This window comes from Aythya ferina, assembly GCF_964211825.1.
Source record: "Aythya ferina genome assembly, chromosome: 10".
Classification (NCBI taxonomy): domain Eukaryota; kingdom Metazoa; phylum Chordata; class Aves; order Anseriformes; family Anatidae; genus Aythya; species Aythya ferina.
The window spans coordinates 13098397-13115009 of record NC_140306.1 but is presented as its reverse complement, the minus strand read 5'-3'; the positions used below and the strand labels follow the sequence as shown (position 1 = coordinate 13115009).

Sequence of the window (16613 nt, the reverse complement as noted above, 5' to 3'; positions counted from 1 at the left end):
TGTGAGGGTTTTTTGGAAATGAAAATGCTTGACAGTATTCAGGCGACAGCAGATATTTGTCTGTTGCTTTTTTTTTTTCCTTTTTTTTTTTTAAGAAGCATTAGATCAAGCTGTGGTTTGAGTTTACATTATGGCTAGGACAGAGCATTTGGACAGAGTAACTTTTTCAGGTGGATTAGCAAAGCTACATCAATAAGGAATGGCCATCAATGTACTTTGCACTCATGTTATTACAACCAGAATCAGACTGGCTGTACTAGTGTTGTCTGGAATTAGAAAAGATGTCATTTACAAAACAAACAAAAAACTCTGTCATGTACTTTTAGCAGTTCTCAACCATGCTTGCTTCTTTAATTGTCTTTGTCAATCTACCTTTTCCTCGCTTTGCTTCAGAACTGTTTCTTCCTCATGAAAGATAGTGTTTCCCCTCTGAGAAGAACACAAAAAGTTCGTGGCTTGTATTTTGCAAGTGGATGCTGCTTTTTTTGAGACAGTGTGATTTTAAAAAATATTTTGATGAATTAATTGATAAAGGCTATGTCATCTAGTATTGTTAAAATATGCAGTGATCATCCTGCTGAACCAAGAAATCTATATTTAAAAAAGCAAATAGCTCTAACATTTCAAATTAATCTTCTTGGTCATAGGTTTTAACATCTTCATTTTCTTTTTTAACAGGAATTCATTTCAAGCATAGGCAGATTAACCATTACAATTCTGTAGCTGTGTATTACCACACAATTCTACCCTACTATGGTTTCTACCCTACCTAGTAGCCCTAGTTCCTATGTCAAGTGCACTTTTCCCTCACTCAATTAAGACCAACACAAGTGGTCATCATTAAGTAATAAAGCTAAACTGGTCTTTATGTGCTTATGTCTTGCATGGTTATGCAGAAAAATGTAAATATCCTTTCAAATAACCGTGCCTGTCTTCATTTCAAAGCATAAAATGTTCTTTGTTTCCTATTGTATTGTGACCTGAGAAGAGCATCATGAAGAATTCTATGTTTTTTTTTGTCTGAATTGGAAGGGATTCAGTCAAACCAGCCTCGCGAAGAGGTGGTGGGTTTTTGTTGGTTTTTTGTTTGTTTTTCTTTCTAAATTGCTATTGGGTTTAAGAGCGTCCATCTGATCCTGACAATTTTACCTTTCCCCAGAGATAAAAGCAATGAGGCATGTGCTGCTTGCCTTTTGGATTGCAACTTTATTTGTATACAGAACTTGCTGATCAGAAATCTATTGCATAGGCATGGCGTTTGTCAGTTCCCCAAAGGACATCCCTTCCCTTCCCCATGTGCTGATAAGTATTCTGTCTTTTACTTTGATCCTCTGATGAAAAGTGCATGCTTCATCTACTTGTAAGTGATGTTTCTTTCTCTTTTTTTTTTCTCTTTCCTTGTCTTAATTTCCTGGCTTCTCTCTCTTTCCTTTCCTTTTATTCTCTCCCCTTTCTTTCTGATGCAGAGATGAAGATAGTTGGGTGTAAGTTTCTGCTTTTCTGTGTAATGTCTGCTTATTGCTTGCTTTTTCCATTTTCATATCTTTCATGGAATGTTGGGGATTGGTAAAGGTAATAATTCATAACATTATAGAGAAACTTTGGTAACAGAGGGACATAGATTCGTCTTACCAGTCTCTTTTCACATCACAGCGTTTCAGACCAATTTAGTAGATATGGCTTATGAACCAGCAGCAAAGGTGAGAAATATCTCAGCATCTGTTCTTTCAGAGATCACCATCATGGCAAAAATAAAAATACATTAAGAATTGGACATGGCAGGATTCATCAGATATTTTCAGAATATTCAGGGCGACAAAATTGATGAGACTAGAACATACAATTATATGATAATTATTGACAAAAATATTTACAAGGAGAATAAAAAAATGTTTGTCGTTAATAAACTTTCAGAAAAATAAAAATACTAAGCTGGAGGAGATAAGACAAAATATAGTAAAAATTCAACCTAAACCTACAGACAGGAAACTGTTTTGGGGAAATCATTGAATTTAAAAAGAGCATTGTATTAATTCTTTTCCATGCATAGAAGTCCAACAATGGATAGCAAATAATCTAGTAAGTATTGCTTGTTCCTTTTCCTCATTCTTCTTTATTACAAGAATTGAAGCACTTTGAGCATTTTGTTCACCAAAAACTAGAGGATCGCACAGAGTTAAACTTGTGTGATGTTCTTTTTATAAAAGGGAAAAAAAATAATTTGGTATGTAAGCAGTAGATAAAAACTGTGTCCTGTTCCTGATGCAAAATTACTCACAGTGATGGTGAATAGTTGCATGCCATAACTATTTCAAGAATACAGGCTTTGAAAAAAACTTGATGACTTGCGAAAGGGCAGAGAAATAAACTGTTGAAATAGATCTAAAGGGATTCCAAGAGACTATCTGACTATCAGGCCTCTTCATTTTAGCAGGCGAGCAGTAATTCAGCACGCAGTTCAGTAGATTTTTTTACACCAGTGTCAAGATGACTTCATTGTTCAAGGAAGGGAACATCGTGCAGCGTGAGGCCTGGCACTCTTAAAAGTCTTCAGAAATGACTGAGAGCAAGATCACAACAGTCAGCCAGGAGGCATTTGAGACACTTTCCAGGCAGCACACTTTGTTGATTTTTCTTTCTTTATATTTTTCAGTTTGTTTTTCAAAAAGCAACATGATCACAAAGCTGATTGCGGGCCCGTTCTGTTAACCTTGTTTGTGTTGAAATTACAGCAGTTCAGTAATTTGGAGGAAGTTATTACTTAGCATGAGGGTGTAATGGGCTGCCGAGGTCAGATGCCAGTTCCTGGCACCCTGCTCTGGTGCAGTGGCCTCACAGCTACTGCAGAACAGAGCTGTCCAGCCAGGGAACAGTTGATACTCTTGCCCAGAAAGAAGAGCAGTTACCCTTGTAAAGAGCTATATCGGTATTCTGTGCTTTAGTTTGTTTCAAAGATTTTACTTACTCTCAGGCCCCTATCTTACAGAGGCAAACTCTTGGGCTTACGTCGCTATAACTGCACTGAAGTCAGCAAGGTGATGCTGAGCAAGTCAACAAGATCTTGTGAAGATGATCATTTATAGGATATAAATGTGTGATTATTTTTTTCTTCAGAAATCATTTCTTGCCCATTTGCTCTGTAAGAGCTGGCATTCTTCAGTAAAATGCCAGTGCTTTCAATAAGACTCTAACCCCAGTGATGTTAGAGAGATGAGAAGACTTAGCATTGGACCTCTAAAAAAACGAATTTGCTAGAATTAAGGTGTTTGAGATCTGTTTGCCAGTATGAACTTCTGGTGTAACCTTTTTTCAGTACAGGGACCATTCCTGTCAGTGTACAAAAACTTAGGATTCCTTTTAAAATAAAATAAATAAAAAATGTTAGATTAAATCCAGACTGTTTCTGCAAATTGTTAATACTTTGCAATTCAAATAATTGGCTAGTCTTGTGGTGGAAAGCCTGAAAGTCTTACCAGCATATAAACTACTTATTCTAATAGATACTAGTCAATTATTGTCCACTGGACTATTTAATGTTACTAAGTCCTTAAAATAAGTATTTAGAAGTGTTTGAGGGCATTCCTTTATATTGTAAACACAAAATCAATATGTGACTTGCATATTCTGTTCCACTTTTTTTCTCCATTACCATTAAAATAGTTTTAGGTGATAGGATTTCACTTCATTATAAACAAAACACCCAACAATATAAATTATGACTTGTAATTTAAAGTAAATTTGTATATTTGACCAAAAAAAAAGAGTGAGGTTAAGTGAAGAGCTGCGTACATCACAAAATAATTATTTTTCTATTGTAAGAAATACTATATCTCAGGATGTTTAATAAAGAATGAATCTCAGGAACTGCTTATGTAAAAGTACTATTTTTATCTAAGTACTATTGGCCCACTAGCCTTCTAGCACTTTTTTCTCCTGTACTAATGAAAGGAGGCCAAAGCTTACCCAGTTTTATAATCTGCACTGCGCTCCTTGTGAAGATGCGAGGGGCCTGCGTGATCCAGCCTGCTACACTGCACTGGTTTTTCTCTCAAAACACAAGAGAAGCGTTATTGTCCCTTCGGAGCCAGGACTGCTTGTACAGTAGTTTGCTACAAAAAGGGTACGAAGTGTCTGCTTTGTTAAACTCGTTCTTTATCTATCTCTTTTCCTTTTTAAGATGGAATTAAGTAAGGGAAAAGCTCTATCAGCCAAGATTTTTGACATGAATACGTAGCTGTCATTTGGTGGCAAAGCTGACAAGGATCATTTGATTTTGCTGCTCACACGTTCTGGTTGGTCACAGACAAGCTGCACGGTGCTAGCTGTTTGTGTGCTTGGACGGTGTTGTGCAGAATGTTGCCTCTAGCCTTGCAATTTGCATACTCAAAAATTTTAGTAAACTGCTCTGTGTTCAAGCATTTGCTCTGTTTTCTGAGCAGCCCCTTAGTGCATCTGAGCTAAAAATAATTAAAAAAACAAACACTCTTCTTGACAGTAGCCGTCAGAGGAAAAAAATGGCTTGCAAGGTCTCAGCAAGAGGTGTAGTTTTAACATGCTAGGAAAAGGAGATTGTTCTTTATAGGAAGGTTATTTTCATTGTTACACACCATCAAACTGGAGTGTTTGTTGTTTTAACTCTAGGTCTGCAAGGAATTGATGGGCTAAGTACCTGAGAGTCAACTGCTTTTTGTCTATACATAGACCCAGTATATAGATACATTTACTTTCCTATTTTTTGTTATGCATACTGGCCTTCTCTTATTTTTTATTTTTTTTTAAATTCTATAAACTATTTTTATAAAAGAAGATGCACCATTACATTTCACTCAAGTACTTTTCCCCCTTTTTCCTTCATTTTGATGCAAATCCGCTGTTATCTTAGTTCTTCTGCCCCCACCCCACAGGCATTTTTTTCAATTAGTGAGGTAATATCCCTCCTGTTAAGCTTAATGGAAGATAAGATGCTTCAAATGCTGCATTTAATTTAGGCTGGAAAATGATTTGCAATCTGACATTGGACTTTGTATAGCCAGACTGTCTTCCAGAGAAGAGGTTATAAATAGGAATCTCCAAAATGCTAATTGTAGTGAGTACAATTAATTTCTATTAAGAATTATAGCATATAAATTGATTTTTTTCCTCATTGTGCACACTGCTACGAAAAAAGGCCTGGAGTCTGTTAATCAAGAGGAGATTCGAAACAAAAGCCCTGACTTAGACTGTCTTTTACTAGGACCTTTATATTTCCTTGATATTCCTGTAGTCGACATATAGGTAGCTTATCTGTATTTAGAACAGCAAGAAAAATGCACAGGTAATTTTCTCTGCGGAGTGTTGCATTTGATGGCTATTCTTTGAAGAGAAAAAAAAAAACAGATCAAATATTTGAGGGCTGTCATGAGCCTCTTGCTGTCATCTTTTTCCTGTTAATGAACCACAGCGTTTTCATACCTCTAGCTGTGAGGCATTTCAAGCAGTCAGCTCTGTGTGAATCCACAGTGAGATCCAACATTGACGGAAAAAGGAGGACATTTTGCATACAGATTCCCATTCATAAAGATTCCTAGCAGAAAGCACTGCATGTCAGCTACAGGGTTGTATTTTCCATGCTTTAAAAGTTGTACTTATCTCCAGAAATAAAAATGACAGTAAAGCCAAGACTGAAAGCTTCCATTGTTTGTCCCCACAGTAGAATAAGGAACAAATTCTGTGGGGTTATAGACTTCAAGAAAAATTTGAAGCACATCTTTGACAGACACAAAAGGATATCCCTTGCTGCCTGAAAGCATATGCTGCTTATTTCATTGTGCTTCTGATTAATAAACAGATTTAACTGCATCAGCTTCTCCAAGTACTGAGGTTGAAGAAATCAGACATTGGAGGAGTCTCTGCTTTGCTAGATAACCATTCCATTACTTCATTATGTAGTCTCTTGAGGCTGCTTAACAAAATACTTGCCTTGAAAGGATTTAATTTTTTTAATATATATGTTTTTTTGCATTGCCCTTTAGTACATTTCTCTTTGTGGCAAATAAAAAGTGATAAGTGAACCATCATGAAATGGTAACAATAACTAAATCTTACGGAGAAATATATGCTACCTGCTATCCTTTTCATGCACGTTTTAAAATTGACTCCGGTAGTTGTGAAAGCAGCGCTTCCTAAACCAGATTCTAAAAATAATAATTGAACTAGAATTCCTTAAATGCAGGATAATATGGCCCTGTGAGAGATGCCAGCATTTGTGTTTCCAAATACAGTCATTTGTTCTGAAAGCACTTGAAAATGAGGTAGTGAGAAACTGGCAATTATCCATACTGTCCACTTTCATACATTCATGCACATGAATACGAGGCGCTAGCCAGAAATCTGGCAGAGAAATAATTTAATAATTGCTCGATCCATCTCAACTTAATTACAACAGAGTTTCCAAGAAGGCTGCTTTTACTTGTCATTAAGATAAAAAGAAACTTTCAATATGTATAGAAAATAAGAAGAGCTAAATGAATTTAGTTTTCTGCTGATCACCACAAAAATATTCATCCATTTTAAAGCATCTTGAAAATAGGAAGCCTGATACTTGCAAGTCAGATAACTAGGCAAACTCATAGTGGTTTTTTCCCCTCTTCGCTCACAAGCAATAAAGCAAGTATTTATTCTGAGTTCACACTTAATAAAGGCATTACTAACAACGGTCTGATTTTATGCATTGATGTTAAAATGTTCATCTTTATTAACAATTAACTTGCTGCTTGGAATGATTTGGGCATCAGTCATAGTCTTGCAGAACACAGAAAACGGTTTGCAGAATCAAAATAAGTTTCACATAGGCATTGAGTCATCCATAGTGAATTTAAGCACGTGCTTCTGTCTTTTGCTGTAGGTGATATACGCAATGACTTATACCTGACATTAGAAAAGGGAGACTTTGAAAGAGGTGGAAAAAGTGTGCAGAAGAACATTGAAGTGACCATGTATGTTCTGTATGCGGATGGAGAAATCTTGAAGGTAAGTGCTTGTTTCCTATTTGAGCTTCAAGTGCCATCTGCTTGCTCTGTACACGTGTTGCCATGGTTTGTTGTCTCTGATGCCAGGGAAACTCTAAATTAAGATTAGTTCTTACTTTTTTTTTTGTTTTTGATTAAGGTTTTAAACTATTACAATGAAGGAAGTGGTCGTTTATAAATTTGAAAGAATTCGGAGCATTGCACTGTATGGGAATAGGGGATTTGGAGAAAAAATTATAAACTGAAAAACTTGTGTAATGTCAAAATGTGATGTCAGTGACTGCAGTACAAAGAAAATTGGAGTATTAAATAGTGTATCATACAACATGAGGAAATATGATTACAAGAGAGACTGTTCTAAGTCTGACTTCTTGGAGTTATGGTTTTGAGAGTAGTTTTAAAAAAATAAGTAGCCTTATTTCCAAGATCATGGCTTTCACCCTGGAATGACTCCATTCCAGCTGTGGATGGTGATATTCAATGTTTTTCTTTCTTCCTCTGTTCTTACTTCTAGCATTAATGAATATAGAAAAATAGAACAAGGTAGATAAGTTTGGATTTTTGTTTGAATTTGTTTGGATTGGAGAGAGTAAAAATAGAAAAATAAATATAGTATTTTGACATAAACATCTGTCAGGAATGGAGAAATGGCCGTATTAATGCATTAAACATAACTTGTCCTATGCCTTTTTTAAACCTTCAGTGCAATAGTAGAATGGTCTTTGTAGCTATTCTAATAGAAGTCTAAAAACCGAAGTGCTTGTGTGTCAAACTCATTGCCACAATCTTTTTTTGAGTTGAAAGAGGAAGTTTGCTTTGTTACTACTGTTGCTTATGATTTGATTAAAATTCAGTGCATGTCTTGTAAGGAACTGTTTTCTGCTCAAAGCTGTTGCTGGAAGATCACACTCCTTTTCTCTTTAATTGCTTTAGGCATGCATTTCAAATTGAGTGACGTGTATTTTTAATCATTGCTGTATCATCTGCCAAAGACCAGTGTAGGTCTTTACCCTTCAAAATGCAGTATCAGCATCTTCAAATTCTAACACAGAGCATAATTAACTGCCATTATCTAACTGTGGCTAATGGTTAAGTATGAAAGCCATATAATTTCTCGACGTTATCAGTCATAACTACTTCAGTTTTCACCTGGCGTGGTCACTCAAGTTGCCTTGCCTGTCATTACTACAGCAGTACTTCAGGGTTGTACTTGAGACTGGGGATCAGGTTTGGTGCAAGCTCACAAAAAATAGTAAAAGATAGTCAGGCCGAATTAAAAAAAAAAAAATCATGTGAATATATTCGTTGTGAAAAAGAGACTTCACACATGAAGAATCTTCTGTGGTTTTTAAATTCAAATTACATATTTAAAATAAAACCTTTGTACCAGTTTTTGTTATCACTCCTCGATGTAGTTGCAGTCAAAGCAACAAACATACTAGGTTTACAATAGGGAGATCTTTGGTTCATGAAGTCTAATGATGCCTCAAATTGCATTTCAAACATGGAACCATTGTAATTTTTCTGTGTAGGAAATTCTTAAAGATACAAGTTGGCATATCTACTGAAAAACAAGTTAAAGAGCAATAAAGGACAATAAAAGCTGAACTCTCCCTATAATGTGAACTGCTTCTTACTGCTTAGGTTACATCTCTGTTCTCTTTTATTGCAGAATAGAAAGAAAAATTTACTTATGAAACCAAACATCAGTTTAACTGAATATAGAGACATTAGTTTAAAGCTCAAAATGGCAATTTGAAGGAAAAATCATATGCTCATATGAGAAGGAAATAGCTACTTAGAAATGAGTTTGGAAACCAATCATGTCTTATCTTTCTTATCACTGATATACTTTCTACTTGATGCAGAAATTCTGCAAATTCATCTACCAAAGGTAAAGCAAATGAGACAGCCATCTGGAATTAATTTTAACTTGGTGGGTTATCTTACCGTTCAGTGATAATGTCTTTGTAGAAGACGATTGACCCCATTAAATGTATATGGCTGTTCCAAGTCTATAGAAATGCCTTGAAACTTATGAGAATTCAGCTCTGTAAGAAGTAGATTTCCAGTTTATCTCAACTTTCAGAATGCAGATTTTAGCTGTTGAACACATGCAAAGGTCATCCTCTAGATCTTCCCCGTGCTTCAGGCTAAAAGCCTCGGGAGCAGAGACCTCCATCATTTCTAACAGTTGTACCTGCGCAATGAAATTTGAGGTCTGTGTATTGACGGATATCTAAAACTTAACACAGCTTTATTAGTCTGGGTTATTTTAGAATCCCAATATATGGGTATTTTTTCACCTATTATATTAAGAATTCAGTTTTAAACCCTAGACGGCTTATTTTTCACTGCAGACATCTGGTTTATGTAATCTCCAGTATGGACAGCTAGAGCAGTGTGTTGGAATCTGCCATTTTCCACTAGGAGGGAAACCAATTTCACTCAAAGACAGAATATAACTGTACTCCTAACTGGAAGGAGAAGAAGCAGCTTTACAGAGACTGCTAGGTGGGGAACTTTTATTTCAGTCATTCAGCATAATCTGAAAGAAAATACTAACGCTGCAACAAGAGGAGTCTAATATACCCTTTTCATTATAAATGCAAAGAATAAGGTGTGTGTTGGGTAGGGCTTGTGCAGTACTGATGAGGTGAATTGCTTTGTTTGGGTTGCCTGTCCTCTGAATGATCCCTTGCATGACCTGGGGTTGCATTTGCAGTCAAGTGTAGCTATTGGAAATGAAGGATCTTTCCATTTTGTTTTTCTAATTATAAGGTTCATGTAATAACCTTCAATTGCTAGCATAGTAGAGAAGCTGATTAAAAATCTCCAATTCAGGCTTAACAATAGCATGGGCAGCACACTGAAAGTTTAAGCATTGACCCCAAAACACTACTGTTCTTGGTTGAAACACCCTTTACTGTTCCTGACCTATGGCATTTCTAAAGCAGACACTGCCAAATAAAGTGTGTGCTGAGTTACACACTATGGTGTCATTACACACTATAGTAAGATAAAAACTAAACCTTTCCTAACCAGCAGCACAATCCTAATTTACGGCTTTGCGAAGACTTTAGCAGGACCATACTAAGTGTTAATAAGAATATTCTGTCTATCTCAAATCCGTATTGCTATTGAGTATATCTTGGTCCAGAAATACTCCTGTTGAAAGCAGTGGAAATTGTATGCAGAATGCATTGCTGTTCAAAAGGAAAATGAGTATTTTCTTTTCAAAACGCTTTTAGCCAATTACTGGTATCTTTCAATACAGTCTGAAAAATAATTTATTTATTTTTTTAAATGACACATTTCTCACTTACTCTTCTTTCTGTTTTGGTAGCAAGAATATCGTATTCGCTGCAGAACATACCTTAAATTATAAAAATTATTACCTGATCCTTTTTCTAGTTTAGCCTCCCTTACTTGCCCGTGCCCTCTAATTCACCTACATATTTGGGTCACTTGGTGACTAGGTGTACAGAGACTAGTATCATGTCTGTATTTTGCACATCACTTCACAATTCAGAGTTGAAGATTATTTAATCCTCTCTCCTCAGACTATAGATAATAGTATAAATGTGTAGACACAGAACAGTTAACAACAACGAAAAAAATTTCACCAGTTCATTTATTTAAAGTTCATAGCATGAAACAGCATTCAAAGACTGAGCATTTGCCTGCCAAGACAGGTCAATTTTTGAGACAGCACAAAAAAAAAAGCTGATTAAAATTTCAGTTTTTCCTGTACATTATAAAAGAAATACCGTTTTACTTTCTCTTGGGAACCTAATGCAGAATGAGCTTTTGGAAAGGTTCCATTAAGCCCAGCAAGTTACATTTATCCAAAAATCTTACTAGGAGGTTGCAGGCATTGGCACTGCTGCCACCACTACTCTCACACCAGCCTGTTAATATGTGCAATAGTTCAGTGGTTGTTGCTGTATTAAAAAACAAAACAAAAAACGCCTTTATGCCTGGATTGTGGCAAATACCATATGGTTACAAAAACTCAAGAGGACTGAGTTTTGTGGGTACATGCTGTAGCATACAATGAATCTCTGTCCAGAGAGACTGTTCTTGCGTTGAATCCCAGAATGACAGTGAATTTTTCTTTCTTTTTGGGCTCCTTGACAAATTCTTAGCTTTCTGAAAGTCAGAAGAATATTAGCACTGACTGAACTAACTGGATCTGGTTAATGGGATATATATGACTTGATATGATAGTCCCTTGCTTACACATGAAAAAGACCAAATCAAATCAGCATTGACAGTGTTTCTTGGAATAGAATTTAGAAATGCCTTGAGGAAATGACCTGTAGTTTGTCTTGTCGTGACTCTGTTCCATGTGGAGCGTTTTCATGTCAGGATTTATATTGCATGTATTGCTTTGGTCCTGCTTGGCTTCTGTTTCTTCCTGGATTCATTATTCCGAGAGATACGAGAAGCAAAGAATCTCTAACCTGTCATTTTTCTGCACGGTTTTATAGGATGTCAGATCTTTTGGATTACTTTTTAAGTGCTAAGACTGGAGTGTAGTTTACGGCTCATAAAAGAAAATGTGCCTTAAGTTCCATGTCCTCCTACAAGGGACCTTTTAATGTCTTTATTTCAGGACTTCATATTTCTCTTAACTTCCTTCTCTTGTGTTGTGACGGAGGATTTCCACACTTCTGAAATAAAATGAATTCGTTTTTCTCTTCATCTGTTTTTTGACAAGATCCCTGACCTTTTTAGATATAAAAGCAGAAATTTAGATACCATTATATTTTCAGGTAGTAACTATTTAACAAAGTCTTTACTTGCCACTAAGGAAAAAAATCAATCAGAATTTTCTGGGTTACTTGGTGAAATGCTGGGTGATTATCATTTTGAAAGACCAAAGTTTTTAAGACCTTGTAAAGGTCAGGTACAATTTTGAACTGAGATACTGAAGGAGAAATCATCAAATGATACTTCCAGAGATGTCTAATATTACATTTGATGATCCTGTTAGGTTCTTTTTTGGACATGTGTTTATTTGTATGTGTGTTTATTGTGTCTGTCCAATTCTTGATAGAAAACAGCTTAAATAATAATTGAGCTTAAATACTAAGGTACTGTAATTCATTCATTATCAGAGGTGTTCTACCTTTTCTTTTGACCCAAAGCATGGTTTTAAAATCTGTTCAAAAATTTCAGTTTTCATTGTGTTTGAGTTTCTGCTTCTAACTCTTCCTTTATGCCTATAGGAATATATGAATTATGTGAAGTTGTCACCATGTAGTAAAATGACTCATCAGTAGTGATGTGATGTCTTTTTAATCTTAAATTGTGTTCTTTTGTTCCAGGACTGCATCAGCCTGGGCTCAGGAGAGCCAAGCAGAAGTGCATACCACTCTTTTGTTCTTTACCACAATAACAGCCCTCGATGGGGGGAAATCATCAAGTTGCCCATCCCCATAGACAGGTTTCGTGGGTCTCACCTCCGGTTTGAGTTCAGACATTGCTCCAGTGAGTGCAGAACATAATCAGAAGAAATGTAAAAAGGCTGAGGTCTTTCCATTGTCAGTTTATACTTAGATGAGGCTGTTACTCTGTGGAGAGCAGGAGAAGGGTGCTAATTTAAAATACTGTAAAGGTGCACTACTAGTTAGCCTGTTGCTACATTTGTTAAACAGCATATTCAAAACATTGTGAGCAATCAGTGCAGGCCAAGGCATTATCTGTCCCTGCTGTTCTTTTGCTGTGTTTTCCTATAGAATGTTTTGTTTACAGCATATTTACTTTATATTTTACTATGATTGGCATGTTTGTATTTGGCAGGGGGGTTGGCACTAGATGATCTTCAGAGGTCCCTTCCTACCCAAACCATCCTGTTATTCTATTGCTTGTTTTGAGGCTTGTTGATGACTTGCATAGAATTAGACATGGTAGTATATTATATGTTGATTCTTAAGTAACCTGTATGTTTTTTGTTAGGAATGCAGAGAATTTAGTGAATAATCTTGTGAACAGAGAATGTACAAGTATAACTCCTTATTTCTATCTCCTGCTACAGCAAAAGACAAGGGAGAAAAGAAGCTCTTTGGTTTTGCATTCACTCCATTGATGAGAGATGATGGCACTACCTTGTCAGATGATATCCATGAACTTTATGTTTATAAGGTACTGTATCTTCTCTGCAGCCTTTTTACCTACTGATCTCTACTTTTGAACAAGTAACTATCACTGCATTATCGTGTTTTTTGTGTTTTTTTTTCTTTTCCCAAATTAGAAGAATGTAAGGAACAGATTAAAAGTAGGTTCAACATTTTACAAATTCCAACTCACATGATTGGGTTTTGATACATCCTTCTATTATAGGGGCAACTCACCTTTTCTCCTGAGGTAATGATGATTTATCATCTGATAATCCTGTCTATTTTGAATTCAAGCATACTATTTTTAATGAGCATTCAGTAGCTTCACCAGCTTATGGCATTACTCTGTATGTTTTTATTAGGAAATTATGCTATAATGCTCAGAAACTTCAATGATGCTATATCAAGAGATTTTGTTGTTGTTGTTGTTGTTTTTGTTTTTGTTTTGAGGGGGGGGTCTTTTTGTTTCTTTTTGTTTCTTTCTTCCTGCTGATTTACCTTGATTTATTTTCTTAATTTTGAGACAGCAACACTAAATTGTACAGTTGGAAGATCCTAAAAAGCTCTAAAGAGTCAGTTGTTAGGAGACCACACTTTCTAAAGCTGGGTCTCTTTTGTATATATACAGGCACTGAAGGTGGTAAGCACAGCTTTTTCTTAGAAGTGTTTTTATGCACCCAGAAGATCAATAAAAGTACTGCTAGGCAATTGCTATCAGTATGTGTGTGTGGAATGAAATAAATAAACCAGGTTAAATTCCATTTCCTTTCCTGTATCTGCAGTGTGATGAGAATAGCACATTTAATAATCATGCACTCTACCTGGGGTTGCCTTGCTGCAAAGAGGACTACAATGGCTGCCCCAACATCCCTTCCAGTCTCATTTTCCAGCGCAGCACCAAAGAGACCTTTTCAGTCTCCACACAGCTTTCTTCTACCAAATTGACCCAAAATGGTAAGTAACTGATCCTTCCAAATTGCCTAAGGCAGCAGGCATTATGGCAACAGGGCAGATATGTATTCTTGTGGTCTCTCTGTTTATTTTACTAAAATACTGCTTTGCTACAATTTTGTGATTTATTTCTTTAACTAGCACTATTGAAATAAGCAGAAACATTTTAATGAGGAAATAGGGTTATTGACAAAGGGCAGAGATATGGCAGGCATTTCTTTAAGTGCAAGACATAATGCGTTAAAATAAAGGCAATTTTAATTAAATGATTAAAGAACAAAAAATCCAATGCTAGTGCTTTTACACAATCCAAAGTTTGTTTTGTTAGGCTTTTGCAGGGTTACCAAGTACAGTAATGTTCTTGAGGCATAGGAAGACAAAAATGAATTGTTTGCAACTTTGTGTCAAGTCACCATTGGGAAGGCTGCAATATATTTTTTTTAAACTTTACCTTTCCTCCATTTGTTTCTTTGTTAGTAGCATAGGACTTACTGCTTGTTTTCCTCCTTGCTTTCTTTGTTCTTATTTTTAGTTCTTCCAAGATACATGAGCTACAAGAGCAGAACTGTTATGTAATGAATCTCAGTTGGGTCTGAGGTTGCCCTTCTTTGCTCTGTGTATGGATTCTAGCTCTTTGTCTCTCTCTGTTCTGCAGTGGATTTGCTTGCCCTACTGAAATGGAAAGCTTACCCAGATCGTGTGATGGATATCCTAGGAAGACTGAGACATGTCAGTGGCGAGGAAATTGTTAAGGTACTACGCAAAGTAACAGTCTTTGGATGTGTCTGTGTTAACAAGCTAATTCAGAACTACAGTGCAATTCTGAGTGGTACCTCTTCATGTACTTGGATTCATACTGGGAAATCTCAGACTGTATGAATCGGTATTTTTTTTTTAATATAAAACTGAATCATCTTGCAAATGTACTTTCCTGTCCCAGCATTGTGAAATGGAACTCTTGCCTGGAGCACTGATTTCTCTCTGAAGTGTCTAACCTATCAGTAAACTACATCCTATCTGCTAAATTCACCCTGTTTCATAGTCATTGTTGCTGTCCGTGGTAATCCTGTGTGTGACCCAAACTTCATCATCTCAGTGAGTGGGGGGAAGAATTCCAGATGCAAAAGCAGTTACAGCAATTGGTCAGATAATTTTAGGTGTTCTAAGAACTTTCCTTATAATATATTTTTATAGTTCTAGAAATAAAAGGAGATAATTTGTAATGGCAAACAGCAAAAGAAACCAAATAGAAATCCCATCACTTGATTAGAAGTTTATGGTTAAAGCCACTTTGTTGTAACTAATTTGAATGTTGCCATATGTAAGTTTTAACTTTCAGGATAACACTTGTAACAATAACACAAGGAAGATACGCTGTGTATCTAGAAATCCTTCAAGAATATCATGTTCTGTACATTTTGTTTGCAGGAAAGTACAAGTGTTTGTTTTTATAGAGAAAATCATTAAAAGATATGTATTAAATTATTCCAAGGGGAAAACCAATTGATTCCCTCCGTAAATTGACTGCCGTGTGGCATTGGGATATGAAGGACAGCATGTAGTAATTCATCAAAAAGAAATTTTATCCTTTCAGAGACTTTATAAATTGTTAGATTTTATTTCTTGTTTTCCACCTCAGAATCTAATTACAATAGATTACAAAATCATATTGACAAAAGCAGCAGTTGACTTCATCTTCAACAACCCTCTTCACAGGCATCCTTCTTGAGGACTCTGCCTTCTGGAAAGAAATCACTGAATTAACAGCTTTCGGTGTTATGGATGAGAGAAACAATTGGCAATACATAGCTCGGATCAGTTAATGCTTGTTATAAAGGCCCTACTTCCATTCATAACACAAATTTTCAATATTAAACATAAATTGGAGCACTATTTAAAGTGCTTCCAGGTCTTAAATTTGATAAAGAACAGTATCTGATGCACTAATGATATAAGAATGAAAGTAAGTTGTTTTGCCACCCAGGCAGCACTTCTGGTCAGCTCAGACACGGTGAAAGGAACCCACAGTTATATTTAAGTGCACTATATATTTCTTCTTTCTTTTTCTATCATTTTCATTTAGAAATATTCCTTGTAAAGGAAAACATTCTTAATTAAAGAGAACAAAAAAAAAAAATCTGTCATTTCTCATGGGTGAACCTGAAATGGTTTGTTCTTGGAAAGTGATTTACAAAAATATCAACATGTATGACATAATTCAAGAAGGGGAAAAAGTCCTTCTTCTGAATATAACTGAATTTGATTATTTTTTTTTATTAATGTCATTTTAGTTCCTACAAGATATTCTCGACACGTTGTTTGTAGTTCTGGATGACAACACAGAAAAGTATGGCTTATTGGTCTTTCAGTCATTGGTAAGCTGCTGAATTGTTACTTTCCTTTATCTCATGGTCAGTGATTTTTAATTTTCTTATTATCATGATTGTTTTCCTTCAATTAAATATAAAATATTCAGCTGAATCCAGCGTTAGTTTATCTCTAGTAATCCTGGGTGAGGAGGGTAAGGATA

At 35.8% G+C, this 16613-nt stretch overlaps 1 protein-coding gene across 16 annotated transcripts in view; it reads left to right on the top strand.

Annotated features, from left to right (window-relative positions):
- The window catches only part of DOCK3 (dedicator of cytokinesis 3), a 257137-nt gene that overhangs the window by 173028 nt on the left and 67496 nt on the right, over nucleotides 1–16613 (top strand). For 15 of the 16 annotated variants that reach the window (XM_084531292.1, XM_084531300.1, XM_084531299.1 and 12 more), the window contains 6 exons: nucleotides 6884–7008; nucleotides 12341–12503; nucleotides 13051–13157; nucleotides 13915–14086; nucleotides 14739–14836; nucleotides 16375–16458. In XM_084531292.1, coding sequence (XP_084387418.1) covers nucleotides 6884–7008; nucleotides 12341–12503; nucleotides 13051–13157; nucleotides 13915–14086; nucleotides 14739–14836; nucleotides 16375–16458 — 749 coding nt within the window. Of the gene's footprint in view, nucleotides 1–1381; nucleotides 1485–6883; nucleotides 7009–12340; nucleotides 12504–13050; nucleotides 13158–13914; nucleotides 14087–14738; nucleotides 14837–16374; nucleotides 16459–16613 lie in introns of those variants that run through there. The other variant, XM_084531295.1, reaches the window with a different exon arrangement.